General features: G+C 31.1%; 2 protein-coding genes across 4 annotated transcripts; one reads left to right on the plus strand and one right to left on the minus strand.

Moving 5' to 3' along the window:
* The first annotated feature begins 2138 nt into the window (after nucleotides 1-2138).
* On the plus strand, nucleotides 2139-8169 carry LOC105109634 (Pentatricopeptide repeat (PPR-like) superfamily protein). Of its 3 annotated transcripts, XR_839303.1 has the most exons (4): nucleotides 2139-2390; nucleotides 2501-4357; nucleotides 5855-5948; nucleotides 6638-8169. XR_839303.1 is itself a non-coding variant. In XM_011004385.1 (3 exons), exons 1-2 carry the CDS (start codon nucleotides 2267-2269, stop codon nucleotides 4345-4347), a joined length of 1971 nt encoding a protein of 656 aa, XP_011002687.1. In that variant the 5' UTR covers nucleotides 2139-2266; the 3' UTR covers nucleotides 4348-4357; nucleotides 6638-8169. The 3 variants fall into 3 exon arrangements, 1 of the variants encoding a protein (XP_011002687.1); XR_839302.1 differs by having other exon boundaries at nucleotides 2501-5948; XM_011004385.1 differs by lacking the exon at nucleotides 5855-5948.
* A 7403-nt stretch (nucleotides 8170-15572) lies between these two features.
* On the minus strand, nucleotides 15573-17795 carry LOC105109636 (trihelix transcription factor ASIL1-like). Its single transcript, XM_011004388.1, has one exon. It carries the CDS (start codon nucleotides 16942-16944, stop codon nucleotides 15760-15762), a length of 1185 nt encoding a protein of 394 aa, XP_011002690.1. The 5' UTR covers nucleotides 16945-17795; the 3' UTR covers nucleotides 15573-15759.
* Between the last annotated feature and the right edge of the window lie 327 nt (nucleotides 17796-18122).

Raw genomic sequence — 18122 nt, forward strand, 5'->3', positions numbered from 1 at the left:
ATATTAAAAATAATTTTTTTAAATAAAAAATTTATTTTAAACTATTTTAAAATAAAAATACATTTTAAAAAATAAATATTACTACACTTTTAAATAACCTTTAAAATAAGGATCCCAAAAGCACTTTGAAGAACGCCTGTGAGAGTCTAAAATTAAAAGCTCTACAATTATCACAAGACATGCTCTTATCCCTCACTAAATTTATTTGGTTTGATTTTTATTAAAAAAATATTTAAATTAATTTTTTAAAAAATCAAAGTTAAACCAAAACTAATTCAAACAAATCAATTTTAGTTTGGTTATTTTAGTATAAATCGGTTCAAACTGACCGGTTTTAGTTTGATTCAGTTATTTTATATTAAAAATAAAAAATTATATTGTTTTTTAGGTTGTTTTTGTAATTTCTATGGGTTTGGTTTCGGTTTAACTCAGTTTTTTTCCAGTTTTTCTGGTTTCAAACTTATAAAACAAAAAAAAACTAATTCGGTTGATTTTTTAAAATTTTAATCAATTTAATTAATTTTTTTTCACTGTTTTATTTTTTTAATTTTCTTGATTTAATATTTTTTTTTTCGCACCCCTATCTCTCTCTGTCTTTCTCTCTATAACATTTGTTCTTCATCCGACTGTAACAAAAATGGAACGAGAGCTCTCTACAAATACTTGGCGTGCCACAGTTCTTCTTGCTTGCCTTTTCACTGTTAATTTAACTATACATTTCATATAATGTACCCGTTTAACATGTAGCTGCACACGAAATCACTCTAATTTGATTCATTCATACCCGCCACAGCCACAATAGGAAGATCAAATTTATTTATTTTAATTATTTTAGCACTTTTTTAATTAAAAATTTTATCTGGTTTAAAGTGGTAAAATAAAAATATATCTTTTATTATAATTTCTTAAAATTCGATTCATTAAACTTTTTTAAGTTTTTTACCATGCATAAAAAAAAATAAAACAATATTGGTTAGAACAATCAAATTTCAGTAATAAAAAATGATCTAAAAAATTAGCCAATAATATTCTAAATAAATATTTAAGCTTTATAATAAGCAAGTAATAAAATAATACTTGTAAAAGAGCAATTTTTTTAAATAAAAATATTTAAATTATTCAAGATAAAATCATCAATTATTTCACATATAAACTATATTATATATAAAAATAATATCGTGTAAATAATATAAATTTTAAATAAATATTGAAAAGGTTACAAACAATACTATATAAAAATTATTTTTTAAAATAAAACTTTCTAGAGGCGTATTTATTCATCACATTAATATTATACATGTGAACAAAAACTATCCTAAAATCTTTGATATCAATTTTATAATAATTATTATAAATAAATTAATGATTCACTTATTAGAAGAAATATATTAATAATATTTATGAAATATATCAAATCATCCAAATAACATGAAAAATAATTTTAAAAGATAAATTATAAATTATAAATTTATAATAAAGATATATTGTAACTTGCTAAAAAAATATATCATAACATATTAAAAGATTACATATGAAATCTTATAAAATTAAAATTAAATCTATATGTGAGAATATAACAACTTAAAAGAAAGTTAAATTATGATTTAAATTTAAAAAAAGTTAAAATCTATTTAATAATTAATCTATATAATTTTTTTTCATGTTATAAACTAAAAAAAATTTAATATAAAGAATAAAGTCTTAATAATTGTAGATGAAATTTTTATAGATATGTAAATATTAGGCTAATGAGTCATGATGTTTAGTTTATTATAACAAAACATGCTAAATATAAAAAAAATTCTAAAAAAAACCTAGAGTTTATATAAATTTAAATTTATAAACATATAAAATAATAACTCATGTTAAATATATTTTTAATATAGATATAATACTAGTATCCATAATAAATATATATTTAAATTTATAATTAATATTAATTAAAAGTCTTAGCATATTAATAATAAAAATATACATACTTAAATTAAAATAAAAAATATAATTATTTATTTAAACACTTTAAAATAATAATTTTTTTTATTGTTACCAATAATAAATATTTTATCTTTAAAATTTTACTACTTCTTATTTATATAATTAAAATATTTAAAATATACCTGCCACATCAAACACCAACTTGTTCTAGAAACCTAGTGCAAATGATCCCAGCCCAGTTATTAAAACCAGCCTGTCCTTCTCTCTCCTCCGGGCGGCGACGGGGAGTCTTCCTTTTTTCCTTTAACTCACTCGAATAATATATGGAGCGATGTCTTCTCTCTTAGTGCAGAAGTCTGTTTCCCAAATGGCTAAAATGGTGGTTCTAAGACACATTGCTTCAAAGCGATCAATATCAACTTTTCCTTTTCTCTTTCAGAGAATTAAACAAACAGGTACCGTTCACCTTTCCAAATTCCACTCTTTGACATAAACAACAACAACAACAAAGTATTGTCTCTTTATTATTTATTTACATAATTTTGTTGAATTGTATTTGTAGCAGAAAAAGAAATAGTTGAAATGTTCAAGGTACCCAGTTCAAAGGATGATGAAATGCAGAACTTGCCCACGCAAAATAGCAAGTTCTCGAGGAGAGACCCTTCGGTTAGGACATTAGATGAGAGGTTTATAAGGATTTTGAAGATATTTAAGTGGGGACCTGATGCTGAAAAGGCCTTGGAAGTGCTCAAGTTGAAAGTGGATCATCGATTGGTTCGTGAGGTTTTGAAGATAGATGTTGAAATTAATGTTAAGATTCAGTTTTTCAAGTGGGCTGGCAAGAGGAGGAACTTTGAGCACGATTTGACTACTTATATGCCTCTAATCCGTTGTTTGGATGACTGTGGGTTATTTGGTGAAATGTGGAAGATGATCCAAGAAATGGTCAGGAGCCCGACGTGTGTCATTGGTCCGGCTGATTTGTCTGAAGTTGTGAAGATATTGGGCAAGGCCAAGATGGTGAATAAGGCACTTTCTGTCTTTTACCAGATAAAGAGTCGCAAGTGCAAACCAACGGCGAGCACCTACAACTCTATGATTTTGATGTTGATGCAAGAAGGGCATCATGAAAAAATTCACGAGCTTTACCATGAGATGTGTAATGAGGGTAACTGTTTTCCAGACACAATGACATATAGTGTGCTTATTTCGGCGTTTGGGAAATTGGATCGGGATGATTATGCTATAAGGTTGTTCGATGAGATGAAGGCCAATGGCTTGCATCCAACTGCAAAGATTTATACTACCTTGCTGGCAATCTACTTCAAGTCAGGTGATGAGAAAGCTTTGGGTTTGGTGCAAGAGATGAAGGATGAGGGCTGTGCACCTACTGTCTTCACTTACACCGAGTTGATTAAGGGGCTAGGAAAATCTGGGAGGGTTGAAGATGCCTACAGTGTATTCTTGAATATGTTAAAGGATGGTTGTAAGCCTGATGTTGTGCTGATAAACAATTTGATCAACATTTTTGGAAAAGCAGGTCGCTTGGAAGATGCGCTTAAGCTTTTTGACCAGATGAGGTCTTGGAAGTGCGCGCCAAATGTGGTTACATACAACACTGTAATCAAGGCTTTATTTGAATCCAAAGCTCCAGCTTCCGAGGCTGCTTCATGGTTTGAGAAGATGAAGGCAAATGGTGTTGCTCCCAGCTCGTTTACATACTCAATTCTTATTGATGGTTTTTGCAAAACAAATAGAGTTGAGAAAGCTCTATTGCTTCTTGAAGAGATGGATGAAAAGGGTTTTCCGCCTTGTCCAGCTGCCTATTGCAGCCTTATCAACGCTCTTGGAAAGGCAAAACGATATGAAGCTGCAAATGAGTTATTTCTGGAGTTGAAAGAGAATTGTGGACGTTCAAGTGCTCGTATATATGCTGTGATGATAAAAAATCTTGGAAAGTGTGGCCGTCCGAGTGAGGCAGTAGATCTTTTCAACGAGATGAAGAAAATTGGATGCAATCCTGATGTTTATGCTTACAATGCACTCATGTCAGGGTTGGTAAGGGCTGGCATGATAGAAGAAGCTTTTTCTGCGCTCAGAACCATGGAAGAAAATGGTTGCACTCCAGACATAAACTCGCATAACATTATTCTAAATGGCCTGGCTAGGACAGGTCGCCCAGAACAGGCAACTGAAATGTTTATGAAGATGAAAGATTCGTTGATCAAGCCAGATGCAGTGTCGTATAACACCATTCTTGGCAGTCTGAGCCGCTCTGGCATGTTTGAGGAGGCTGCAAAGCTGATGAGAGAGATGAGTTCAAGAGGATTTGAATATGATCACATCACTTACTCATCAATTCTTGAGGCGGTTGGTAAGGTTGATGAAGATGATGAACCCAACTTTCCATGAAGGAGACCTGGTATTGTCTCAAATTCATTCCTTTACCAGTACTGTTAATTTATTATGAAATTTACATTCACATTACCTGTGCATTATAATGGTAGTTTGACTGCATTCATTTATTAGCATGAAGACTCCCGCAGGGAAGGATAAGCATCAATTTTCTTTCATTATCTTATCTCAATTTTCTTTCATTATCTTATCTTTCGGATACTATGAGGATGCACTGATACCAGAATACTTTTTATACAATGGCAAATTCATTGGGAAAAAAAATACTTAGGAATAATAATTCATACTAGAGTCATCTCATCATGCTTGCAAGTGAATCATTGAGAGGTATTGCTCACGGGGAAGGGGGCATAGATAGCCAGATAACATTTTTTTTGGGGGCTTGCATTTTGATTATTGACACTGCATTTGAAATTAAAATCTGTTAAGCTCACTTAAAGAAATTCAGTAAAGACTGCTGGGCTAATACTTACTCTTGATCAAAATTGGGAAAGCATAAGAAGAGAATATTTGAACCAATCATAGAAACAGAAAATGAATATCATAAAACTCTATTTCCTGTACTCTTGAAGCTCATAAAGCCACAGAGGTTGACTGTCTAACTAGTTTTTTGTATTGGGTAGGACTGTATGCGTTTTGTCAATCATGATGCTTAAGTGATGCAGACAGGTCAAAAGAACACTAGCTAAATAAACTATTAGAAACCCGCTTCCCTGAAGTGGTGCTGTAGCTTATACAACCCTCTGTTGTGAGTGCAGTTGAAACACTTGAAAAGCTATGCATACCTTAATTAATTAAAGCAAATGTTTTGTTGAGCCTTTTTTATCCTGATTTTCTTACTTCACTTGCCTGAGATAAGGACAAAGAAAAAGGAAAAATAGCTCATTTCTCCTGAGAAGAGGTGAAGCAGCTTCTATCAGTTGATTTGTAGTTTTTTGGAACCATGCCACGGCTTCTGATGACATCTAGTCTTGCATGATTAAATTGTGTCATGAAAGACTTCCTGAAACTGCACCTGTTGTTTGGTCATCATCATATCTACCATATGGCCCTTGCATGATTAAATTGTGATGGACTTCCTGAAGCAGTTTTCTGTTTTTGGACATCAATGCATCTGTTATACTGTTGTGAAGTGATGGACTTCTTGAGTGCATGTCAAACTGCTGGACATGGTTCTTACAATTGCAATGAAAACCAATAGCGCAGCGTTATTTTCAACAACTATAAATGTGTTATAGAGGCCCATTAAGCTCCAATAATGGATTCAAAGTCGGTATTCTTCAAAACAGCTGAGCACCTGTAGTGTTGTTCAAATATGATGTTGTGGAAATTTTGTTTGTTGCAAAGTAGAAGAGGAACAAAATCTCTCTATCTTTCTGAAAGAAGTGGCTATGTGCTTCTTGCTGCTGTGTGGTATTATTTATTCTTGCTCTCTTGCTCCATTTTCTGCTTTGTCTTGTGGGATGAATTAAAGGGATCACAAATTGGGTTATTCAACTGACAGATTATTTATAGTAATGGGCCCTTTTGGTTAGTTCACCTGGACTTTGGAGGAATGCAATCTTCACCAAGTTGAAAAAATCCTTAGCAGCTTAAGGGTATATGTTCTTCCACTTTCATCAGATTGCTGACCTTTTCTTTTATTACATCTTTCTCTGCAGTTTCATTTTTTTCCTTGTTCTTTTTGTGGTTTCATTTCAGGTTGTGTTTGTTTTTCTTGCAATTTTATATTTATATTTTGATTCTTAGATTTTATTGTTGTGTTGAGGAATGACACTAATAAACAGTGACATGCTTATTTGATTCCATTAAGAGGTAATCAATAAGCTTGAACCAAACTTTATTCAAATGCAGCTTATTTGACGAATGACAATTTGAAGTGAGCATCAATCATGATTTATGGCTCTTGCTGCTTTCATGGATTTATTTAAAAGGGATTTTGAGCATCGAGGCATATGATTTATGCATATGCTGATGACTCTAGATACAGTTATATTTGACACAGTGCTTGGGTTGTGCATGCCAATAAAATGGAATTTGAATGGCTTGCGTCTCTGAAAAAGAATGAAATTTTAACTTATGTTGATGATTGCATGCTATCTGGGTGTTGTTTTACATTCCAGGGTGATCCATGTTTCATTATTTCCACTTGTGAGATTGTTTGTTGATGGATTGTAGAAATCACTCATGTAATCAATCCATCAACAATGATTTATAGTGATTATTTTCTTTTCTCATTGCTTCAATTATTCTGTAGTCAATTTTGATTCATGATTGCTTTGTGCAGGTTGCCCCTTGCTTTAATAGGACCACCAGTTTATCAAATAAATCGACGAACTTTTTACCAAACATGAACTTTTACCAAGCACAGTGTGATTGGTTCTGATTTGGGCTGAGAACTGCACGGTTGCTGTTACCAGGTAAAGTGACATTAGTGTTTTGCTTAACAATGAATCAAAGCATTCGGAAATGGAGGGATAACTGGTTAGAGGGTTTTGGGCTGCTGGAGCAACATGCTACTCAAATCTTCCAGAGGAGTTGGTTAATGCTTCTGTGCAGATATGGTGATCAATAATGAGCAATGGAGCTGGGAATCTTTTCTCACTTGCTCCCCATGCAGATAGTGTTGATCATGGCTAATTACCTTCCCCCCTCAAGTGGTATGGAAAAGGATGTGGTTTATTGGCGAAACACCACACCAGGTACATTTACTACTCAGTCTGCATGTGATGCACAAATTAATGAAGTGAATTGTAGTCATCGCAAGGATCCTATTTGGCGATTGGTTTGGAAATGGAAAGGTCTAGAGTGGATCAAGGCTTTCTTATGGACAGTGGCTCAAAATGTTTTGTAGACAAATGAGGTTAGAGTGGGTTGACATTTTACAGAGAATCTAGTTGCCATCGTTGCTTAGGGGAAACAGAGAAAAGGATGCGTGCACTTAGAGACTGCCCTAGTGCTACTATTATTTGGAATTCTCTTGTTAAACAACGGGACAAGGAAATGCTTTATAGTGCAGGAGCGACCACTTGGCTGTTAAGAAGCCTCTCGGCTTGTGATGAGGCCATGGCAGTAGTTACTTGGTCTGCATTATTTGGAGTAACAATCTGGTACTGGCGGAAGTTTAGAAACCAAAGAATTTTTGCCAATGATTCTATGTCTCACACTTGTCCCTTGAACGTGATTAAGAGTCTAGTAGCAGACATAAAACGTACCAATGAGGTAGATGGCGGAGCTTGTAGCAATATTAAGTGAGTTGGATTGGTTGGAAATACCCTCCAAGGGAGTTGATGAAGCCTAATATTGATGATAGTAGAAGGGGAAATTCTGGGTGCTCCGGAGCAGATGGACTCATTGGGGACGGTAATGGATCTTGAATTGTTGGATTTGCTATAAATACTGGTGTGGGAATCTCAGTTAGAGCTGAGCTATGTGCAATTACTGCTGGATTAGAGATTGCATGGTCGCGAGGTATTACCAAACTGATTATTGAATGGGATTCTGAGCTGGTGATAGATTGCATTACAAAGGAGTCAATTAAAATGGATGTATATTTTAATTGTCAAAGCAAGGGAACTATGAAAAAGAGATTGGGAAGTGGTAGTGCAACATGCTTTCAGGGAAAGCCAATTCATTAGCAGACTGTTTAGCTGACTATGGGTGAAGTAAAGATCTATTTGATAGGTGATTGGGAATAATTACCAATCCTCCTTTAATCTTTTTCTCCTCCTTGTATTTCAATCTCATTGGGTCCATTTTTTCTCGTTTGATTTAATCTAGAGCTGATTTAGCTCTATTTTTATTTTTTTAATAAAAAAACAATGAATAAAATGATGAAACTTTCACTTTTGCATGCTTTGGTAGCAAGAACTGATTCTTCTCAAGTTTTGCGTGAATGGTTTGTACGAGTATATGATTATTTTTATAAATTCTGGTCATCAGGAAACACTGTCAACAAGTCAACACTAACTTCACGAGGTATGGAGCGGTGTAATTTATTTTTTATTAAAATTTGAATTTTTTAATGTTTTTAGATTATTTTAATGAGATGGTATTGGAAATAAATTTTTTAAAATAAAATAAAATATTATTTTAATATATTTTTAAATAAAAAATATTTTAAAAAATAATTTTTATTATATTTTTAAATACCCACAAAATCAACAAAAAAAGAAAAGAAAAAGCAGATGCAAATGAAAAAATAAGTTTGTGTTCGGAATTGCAGCTCAAATGGAGAATAGTTAAAATTTATTTATTTTATTTAAAATTATTATTTTATATTTTTGTATTGTTTTGATGTATTAATATTAAAAATAAAATTTAAAAATAAAAAAATATTATTTTCATTTTGAAAAGCATCCATTATTAAACTTTAAATAATATATAAAAATGCAAACGTCATGCCAATGAGATTGCTGGAGTTGCCCGGTGGTGCTGTTCCACCAGCTTCCACAAAACCAGTGGTAATACTGAGAAGTCAAAGCTAGCTTGAGTGCTGCATGATACAAAGCAATAATAGAGCTGGTCACTTTCATTTGAGAACCTTGGTGGTATAATCAAAACTGCTTTGTGCTAGAGATAAACTATCCAGACGTATTTTATAAGACTTCAATTTTCTTTTGTAGCAAGAATTAGGACCCTTTTTTTTTTCTCTACTTGACAATAAAAATATTAGAAAATAATGCATCTTCAAATTTTATTTAATAATTTAAATTATAAAACAGAATAAAAAAAAACTTTTTAGAGGTTTTATTTTCACTCTATTTAATAGAATTTAAAAACAATGCCGTGCATATTTTGGTTTCAAAATTATTATTAATTCTGTGGTATATTATAATTTTTTTAAAATTATAATAAAAATTAATGTAAATTAAATTAGAGAAAAAACAAGATTTCTTGTTCGGTCATGAAATTTTATTAAGCAATTTATAAATTAAAAAATAAAAAAGAAGACATAAAAATAAGTGTTATTTGACACATAGTATTCAAATTAACTTAATTAAAAGTTATTGGAATTGGTTGGAAAAAAAAGTAATATATTAAAAAAAAAATTATGCAACTATACTTGGTCTTCTCCATAAAAAAAACATTAAAAAAGGATTATGCTTAAAAGCCCACACACATGGACTCCTTTTTAAAATGTCAAGGTGCGTTGTGCCATAAACTCTCAAATTGAAATATTTTTTTTTTATTTAGATGAAAAACTAATTTTTTTTAAAAAAGATATTAGACTTGATGGAATTCATGACTTATATCAAAGATTTAATAGATTAAGTCACAATATTTAAGCTGTTATTTTTTTATTTTTTTAATAATTTATTTTTATAACTTTAAATAAAAAAGATTTATCTCAGTTTCATATACTTATTCTAGTAATATTTTTATTTTAAAAAAATTCATATAAAAAAATCTCATGCAATTTATTATTGTATAATTAAATAAAAAATAACCTCAAAATAAAAATATATTCTTGAATTTGATGATGTGCATAATTTGAAATGCGAATTTAAATAGTTTAGTCGAGTGTAATTAGTTTATATATATATTAGTTCTTTATTTTTTTATTATTATTATTGAGTTAATTAAAAATTAAATTTTTTAAATTTATATTTTACAAGATTATCCTTTATAGGTTAAGTTAATCCAATTTATTATTATTTTAATATTAAATAAAAATATTATTTAATATATCTTTATTTTAATATTTTAAAAAAATCATCTAAAATGAAGTAAATTTGAATTGATGATTGAATTAACTATTCTTCGATGGCTTTGAGCTTCCAGTGAAAAGAAGGAAAGTTTCCTCTCCAAAAGCTACTATAACTCTATACCTTGCATCCTTGTCCGATAAAGTTATCAGTTTACTCTCCTCAACCGATATTAATTTTGTGATGTAAGTGTGAGCACTTTATCCTATTTATTTGACACATTATGTTAACAGTGTGTGTATATATATATATAATAAGAAATCTGAAAGGAAAAAAGAGTAATATCTAAATTAATTTAATTAAAAATCACCAAAAAAATGGAAGAAGATGTCCACTTTATATACCATTATCTCATTATAAAAAAAGTAAGGGGGCTAAAAATGTCACGAGCGCAAAGTGTAAGAGGTGAAGTTTTTGAAATCCAAAAAGTCCTTGAATCTCTTTGACAGGCCGGTGGTGTTTTAATGCCTATTTGTGTTAGGAAAACTGTTTTTTTTTTTTAAATCAAATAAATATATTTGTAGGATAAAAATATGAACGCAAAATATTAAACAAAAGACAAGTGTAGAGTACTTGTAGAATTGTTCAATTTTGAATTAAAACCAAGATAGAAAAGAAAGTTATTGCTAGGAACTATCTTTAAGGTTATATGACTTGTAGGTGCACACATTTTTGGTGTAATTTGCCTTCCATAATTTCATCGAGAGTGCTCTCTACATTAACAAAACTTAGGGTTAGAGGCAAGATAAATCTACTCTTATATATATATAACTTTTAATTATTTAAGAATTTCTCATCTTTATTTTTAGAGAAATATACATTTACATCCAATTTAATGAGACAGGGACACTATTAATTCATCAAATATTCCATAATACCAAAGTTTTTCATATCAAACTTATTAATTAGTATCTTTTTGGTACACTTGATCATATATTTGTTGTTGCCCAAAATTAATATATTGTCAATATAAAAACAAGTAATGACATAAATAATTTTTATATGTGTTTTTCACATCAATATGTTTATACACTTTATTGATTTTAAACTTATTTGATAACAAACTTGTTAGACTTCTCATGTCATAATTTAGATGTTTTTTTCAAACCATATAATAACTTGAAAAGCTTATAAACTTTCCTTTCACCCCCTCTATAAACAAACTTTCTATGTTATTTCATATAAATCTTTTTGTCAATGTTACCATCTAAGAAATATATATATATATATATATATATATATGAGGTGTGTTTTAAACTTGTTAATAGTTAAAATATTTATTGATATTGATATGAAAGTTATTATTAACATAAGTGAAAAGGTATCAAAATAGTCCATGCCTTCTTATTATTTAAAACATTTCACAATAAGACTTATTTTATATTTATCAATTGTTTTATCAACTTTTATTTTTATTAAAAATCCATTTATAACTTAATAATTTACTTCTATATGGATGATTCACTAATTCATATTATAATTTTGCATAATTGATTCAATTTATATATTGATTTCCTCTTTTAAATAAAAAGTTTCAAGATAGGACATGACTGTAGAGTAGCTTTAAGGTTTATTTTTAGCAAGAAAGTTAAAAGATGGTAATTGAATGTTTTATTTGTTTTCATTCTCTTATCTTATCTCAATCTCTTCCTCATTTATTTAATGATTATTACGCAAGCTTGTCTCATTCATCCTTTCAAGTGAATGAGTTTATTATGCTTCATAAAAAAAACATATCTTGAAATGTTATAGCATTAATTGATTATATTATTATATTAGGATGAATATCCTAAATACTTAATTTATAACAAGAAACAAATATGCACCACTATTATAAGAATATCCAACAAATACATAAATCATAAATTTATGACCTCCATTGAATATTTTAGAATTATATATTGCAACTTTTGCAAAATACCCCCACACTTTGAGGTGTTTGTAGAAAGATTTTATATCTTTACATATCTTATATGGTGTCTTTTTTAATTTTTTATGATGTACTTTGTTAAATATATAATTTATAGTCAAAATTGCAACTCCCATAATGTTCTAAGATGCTCTAAAACTTATTAAGATGGTATTTATAACTTCTTTTAGAGTTTGGTTATTATATTATTGGTGCTATTTTATTTAAGTGAATAAAAAGTGATAATTTTATGGATAATATCATTTTAAAAATAAAACTCATCAAATTTATACTTCAAATTCTCCAACTTTATTACTTTTTTATTATCTTTATCTTTTTATTAAATTGATTTTTAACTTCATTCTTGTAATTCTTAAACATTTGAAGAGTCTTATCTTTGTTTCTTAATAAATAGGTATAAGAATACCTTATTAAATCATTTATAAAAGTAATCTAATACGTTTTACTACTTTTATTTTTCATAAATTTTAATCATTTATAAAAGTAATATAATACTTTTTACTACTTTTATTTTTCATAAATTTTGAATCACTTATATTAGTGAATTAAATGTAGAAGTTTGTAACTTTTTTCTTTTGATTCTACAAGCTAATGGATTTTCTCAAAAACTTTAGTTAATAGTTCAAGATTAAAATTCATATGTCCCAATATGTTGTGTCACATATCTTAAGCAAGTAAGAATAAGAGACATTTTTATTATTATTAATCTTACCATTGATTATAATAATCATTATACTTAATTTAAGAGAGGTTATAATATAAATAACTTTTTTCAATAAACATTTTATTTTAGTGAGTATAAATTTATCATTTTTAAAAAAATATTTTATAATAATAAATTAGATACTAAGTTCTTTCTAATATTAACTATATCAAGCACATTGTTAAAGATAAGAAGCTTTTTAAAAGTTATATTTAGAATGATTTTTTTAATACTTAGTATTTTAGAGAATAATGAATCCCTTATGTGTGTTTACCATTTACTTTTTTATAAATGAAGAACATTTTTTTCTCGATTCATATATATCTTGTAGTATTAGCATCAACCCACCACTACTTATAATTATTAATCAAATTGACTTTAAGGGCAACCATATACAAGCTCATCTACGATACTTTATTTATGATGCGATCGACCTCATATGCATTGGCTTGAGTAGTTCTTAATCTTTTAAAATTGCTTTGTTAAGCCTTGTTTTTATAATCATTAACTTGATGTTTAATCTTGTTATAGATAAAATACCTGAATTTATTGACAATGTTTTTTCTTTTAATAACAAGATTTTTCTCATGAAGTTTATTTCCAGATCTTTGTTATTTATTTAACAATGTTTATTTTAGGATCTATTGAAAAAATATTAGCTTTTCTATTGTAGAATATATTATCTTCTTTTATTCTCAATTTCAACATAAAATCTTCAACTCTTATCTTCTTTTATTTATGTTTAAAACAGTTATTAAAAATTTTTAATGGTAATTTTTCAATAATAATAGTTATTTATTAAAATACTTTAATATCAATTTCTCATTCATTCATCCTTTACGTTTCATATTAAAGTATTTATTTTGCATAATAATTCAAGTATTTATATTGCAGAACAATTTACAGCAAATTTAAACCCAAATTATGAGTTGATATACTCATTAACCCTATAAAACTTTAAATATACTTATTAACCTGCTTTTAAACCAATTTTTCTAAAAACTGGTGGGAGACAATATTGAATCGCTCTAATTCAGTTGTGAAGGCGCGATACTTGAGCTCTAGATTAACTTGAGGATTCTTCAGAACCTCCAAAGGGGTTTTAGTAAGCATCCCGATGGAAGCACTTTATGTTTTCAAGGTCTTTGTTGCGTATCAAAACAAGCCTTCCGGCATCGTTAGCATTGGAAAATAGGAGCACGCTTCTTCGTTTCCTTGCTGGTTTCAAGACAGATAAACAGGATGAACAATTTGAGACAAACAAAGCTCAAGTCATGAAAGAAATAGTTGCTCTTGAGCCTAGAGATGAGAGCTATGATATGAGGGAGATCGGTTGCTGCTTGGAGTAATCTGGTGTATTTCACATAACTTTGTTTTCGTGTCAAATTATGTAAAAACTATATCAGTTGAAAGCGAAACAAAATATTTTTTTTATGAGTAATGCTGAATGTTCTTTTTTTTTTATTATTGATAAAAGAATATAAAGAGATCATTGAAACATGCATCAGTAGATGATTTATCGCCTGTACTACTTTCATGGATTCATGTGATTATGCACATGGTAAATGGTTCTGGTTTCAGTTCTATTTTACGTTGTCCATGGCAACTAATGTACTGGAATCGGAATGGCTTGCATGGGAAGGAAATCAATATTTTACTTTATAGATGCTGATGTTGATTGCATAGTATCTGGTTGTCAGTTGCCTTTCAAACTCAGGGTGATCCATGTTCATGTGGTTTGGAAGACTGTTTATAAATATGTTGAATCCAGGTGAAAAGATGCAGATTCATCTATTAAGCTACGTGTTTCCTTCCGATTGTGGTTGAAGAAGCCTGATGATGCACAGATTGTAGTAATCATTTATCCAAATCAATCTCTCAGCAATGATTTATGGTGATAATGATCTCCTCTCATTTCAACCATCCTTCTGTCGAGATTCCATTTGTGACTGTTTCATGCCGGTTGCCCCTTTGCTTTCGTGTCCACTAGTTTATCAAACAGATAGGAAAGTTTTTACAAAGTACAAATATGGTTGGTTTTGATTTGGACAATGAGATCTGCACTCTTTTTTGTTGCAAGGATTAGTAGAATTGATATTGTGCTTGACAATGAATCGAAGCGCGAAACTTCCGATGTTGCATGCTTTCGCAGCTAACAGTTGGTTCTTTGGACTGCGGGAGAAGGGGAGTTGCCTCTGACATTGATGAACCCTATAACCTCCATCTTGCACATCGAGTGTTCTATTGGCCGCTAACTTTTTATCTGCTAACTTTTTATCCTAAGTTGCAAAAGGTTCTCAAGTCATCGCACTTTGCTGCCACCGGAGGTTTGTTGTGATTCATTTCTCATGTCATTGCAGTCTTCTGTGAATTTTGGCCCAACTTTGGATATTGATAACCTTAAAGATCCAGAGCAATTCTTCTTGGCTTCTGAAAGGCTTGAAGGTGAGTTGCACATTGTTATTGTTTTTATCAGTTGTTTGTTGTTTAGATGCTAACTTTGGAGCCAGATAGAAAGCCGAAGTTGCCAGTGGTGAGGTTCCGCAGAACCGATGAAGACTGCCAACAATGTCGAGCTTGGGTGCTCCAGTAGCATTTCCCAGGACAGTCGAGCAATAAAACTCATTTTCCAACTTTATAAAGGGCATTCAATGCGGTTGTTTACTGGACAAAACTCAGAAAGAATTAAACTGATCCTTATCATGAAACATGATAACACAGATTTAGGGTACTGAAATTTACAATGGCATCTGCACTTGCATGCAAAGAAATTAGCTGAATTTATTTGCTGCCATTGTCAGTGAATCAAGGGTGCTCAAGTATTAACAAAACTTGGACAGATATCCAACCACAAGTAAGAAATTGAACAAATAAGACAACATAACCACAATCGTCTGGAGCAATCATCTTCTTTTCCCATTTCTTCTATTACAGCGAATACAATAAGCTATTCAATAGCGTTTACAACATGGGAATGAAAGAGCAGAAGACCCCAATATCGTACAGCTAGAAGCAGAAAGTATGCTAATTACATTTTGCTCAGAAAATCAGATACAGAATCACGCATGCTAAGCACTATTGGCAGAGATGCTGTCCTCCTCTTCATCGACTTGATGGATTCTGGCTATCGCTGCCTGTGCTCTCTCAATGATTTGCCTCTTCTGCATTTCCAAATCTCTCTGAAAATCCATCCTCATCTTCTCTAGTTCCAACATCTGCTGCCTTTTACTACTCTCAATCTTCTCGTATATCTCACTAAATTTATGAATAGAATCTGCAAGCAATCCGAAAGGGGACTGCTCAATACAATCTCTTCCAAGTCTTCTCTTCTTGGGTGGGAGTCCATCTGAATCATCCTCATCACGAGCTAATTCTGAATTCCCTGGACTATCCCTCATCTCATCAAACCCACTGGAATGGTTTGAATATACTTTTGGGTTCATGGAAACATACTCTCCCGAGTCCATCCCACAGGAGAGTCCACCTTGCTGAGCCGATGTCGACATTAGAACATCCATCTTCTTGAAATAAACCCATTTGCTAGCACCACCACCATCCTCTGCTAGCTTAATCCTTTCAATCTTGTACTTCTTTTTCAATGTATCCAAACGATTCCTACATTGTGTGTCTGTCCTCTCAATCTTTGATTTATCCGAAACCTTCTCCGCAACTTCTTGCCATTCATCAGATCGAAGACTCTTCTTCCCACGTTGCAAAAACTTCTCACCCCAAGCATCTAGCAAAACAAATGTTTCATGCTCAGTCCAGTCTGTAAGTGGATTTCGTCCACCAACTGATGGTTTTGGCACTGCCAGAGCTGCAACAGGAGGTAATGGAACACGAGGAGCAAATTCATAACTAGAAACTAAACTCTTTAGTTTTCGCTTTTTCGGATGCCTTTCTATATCATCATCCTCGTCGTCATCGACAATCCCCCTACTATACTCCTCATTATCATCCCCATCCTCCTCATCATTAACACCCTCCTCCTCCTCCTCATCATCCACATCTTTTCCCACATAATGGATGCCATTATTCTGATTATTCTCCCCATCTTCATCTCCTAACTCATGCTCACCTTCTTCTTCATCATCACTATCCTCATCTTCACCAACAGCATGTTGATTATCGACTGGCCTAGAATAGGTAGCATTCCCCACAGGAAGCTTGTGACGGTTAGAACCATAACTCCGCTGGTTGTTCTCACCGTACGGATTTTGTGGGTACCTTGCATCATCCTCGGTATCATCCATTTTTACACACGCTTTAAACTCAAAAGATATGAAAACCTTAAATTGTAACCGCCAAGTAAATCTCGAGACCAACTACAAACACCCGATTTCACCTAATCAAATGATCAAACAACTCTCACCATATCTCTTTCCACCCTAAAACGCCACAATTTCAACCCCCAAATCCTAATTCCCTTACTTTCAAGAAATCAATTATACCACAAAATTCCAGACAAAAAAAAAATCAAAATTTTTCCTACCTCGGGATCATTACCTACTCCATCAAATCCAAATCTACCAAAACAACAAAGCCTCAAACTTTCTATTTCAAAACACTTTCAAAATAAGAGCTCCAAATTTACCACATCCGCTCTTCACACATAATCAAAACTCTAAGAAAAGCAAAACCCATAATTCAATTTTATCGATAATGACCTCAAGAATGCAAGATTCTGAAGCCATATCAAAATCGATGACAAATAAAAACCATGGTTGGTTCTTACCTCAGAAAAAACAATCACTTTCGAGACTGGAAAGAAATCCAAATTGTTAGATTTCTCTGAAGTCAAACTGTAAACGAAGCTTCCAAGAAGGCCACACTTAGATGTTTCTAAGAAATCGGAACTTACATATAAAAGCGCCAATCAAAGATGTGAGAGTGAAGAGAGACAGGTTTGAGGGTGGTAATCAGAGGATCTCTTCAAAGGGAGACGGAAGAGGGTGGCCTCTAACACACGCCCTGTGCTTTCTTTCAGATGTGATTTTGATGGAGGTAATAAGAGCGCGTCCCTGTAGTTTATTGAATCAAGTTAAATAATTCTTATAAGTTAGATAATCCCTTGACCATCTTTTTGCTTCAAAACATTCATTCTTGCTAATCAAATTTTCCCATATTCTGTTTTCTCTTTTATATATTTCAACAAAAAAATAAATTAAAAAAACATAAGCTCTAAATTATAGACACACTTAAAAAAACATAAAAACTAAACATATAATTTATTCTGTTTTTTTAACGGTAATAAAAAATAAATTAACAAAATATTTCTTTTATCCTTGCACTATTAATTAAAGAAAAAAATCATGGATATAAGTGTTAATGAGTAAACACAAAAGCACAAGAATTTGGAACTTGAAATTGTTGTAAAATCATGGTTTTGCTTGATTTTATCGATTTTAAACCATTTTAGATGGATTTTATT

The sequence above is a fragment of the Populus euphratica genome, unplaced genomic scaffold, assembly GCF_000495115.2.
Source record: "Populus euphratica unplaced genomic scaffold, PopEup_1.0 scaffold224.1, whole genome shotgun sequence".
Taxonomy (NCBI): Eukaryota; Viridiplantae; Streptophyta; class Magnoliopsida; order Malpighiales; family Salicaceae; genus Populus; species Populus euphratica.

Coding starts and splice junctions, on each gene's coding strand:
- LOC105109634 (XM_011004385.1), top strand. CDS start 2,267: ATGTCTTCTCTCTTAGTGCAGAAGTCTGTTTCCCAAATGGCTAAAATG. Junction 2,391..2,500: donor TCAGAGAATTAAACAAACAG/GTACCGTTCACC, acceptor TATTTGTAGCAG/AAAAAGAAATAGTTGAAATG.
- LOC105109636 (XM_011004388.1), bottom strand. CDS start 16,944: ATGGATGATACCGAGGATGATGCAAGGTACCCACAAAATCCGTACGGT.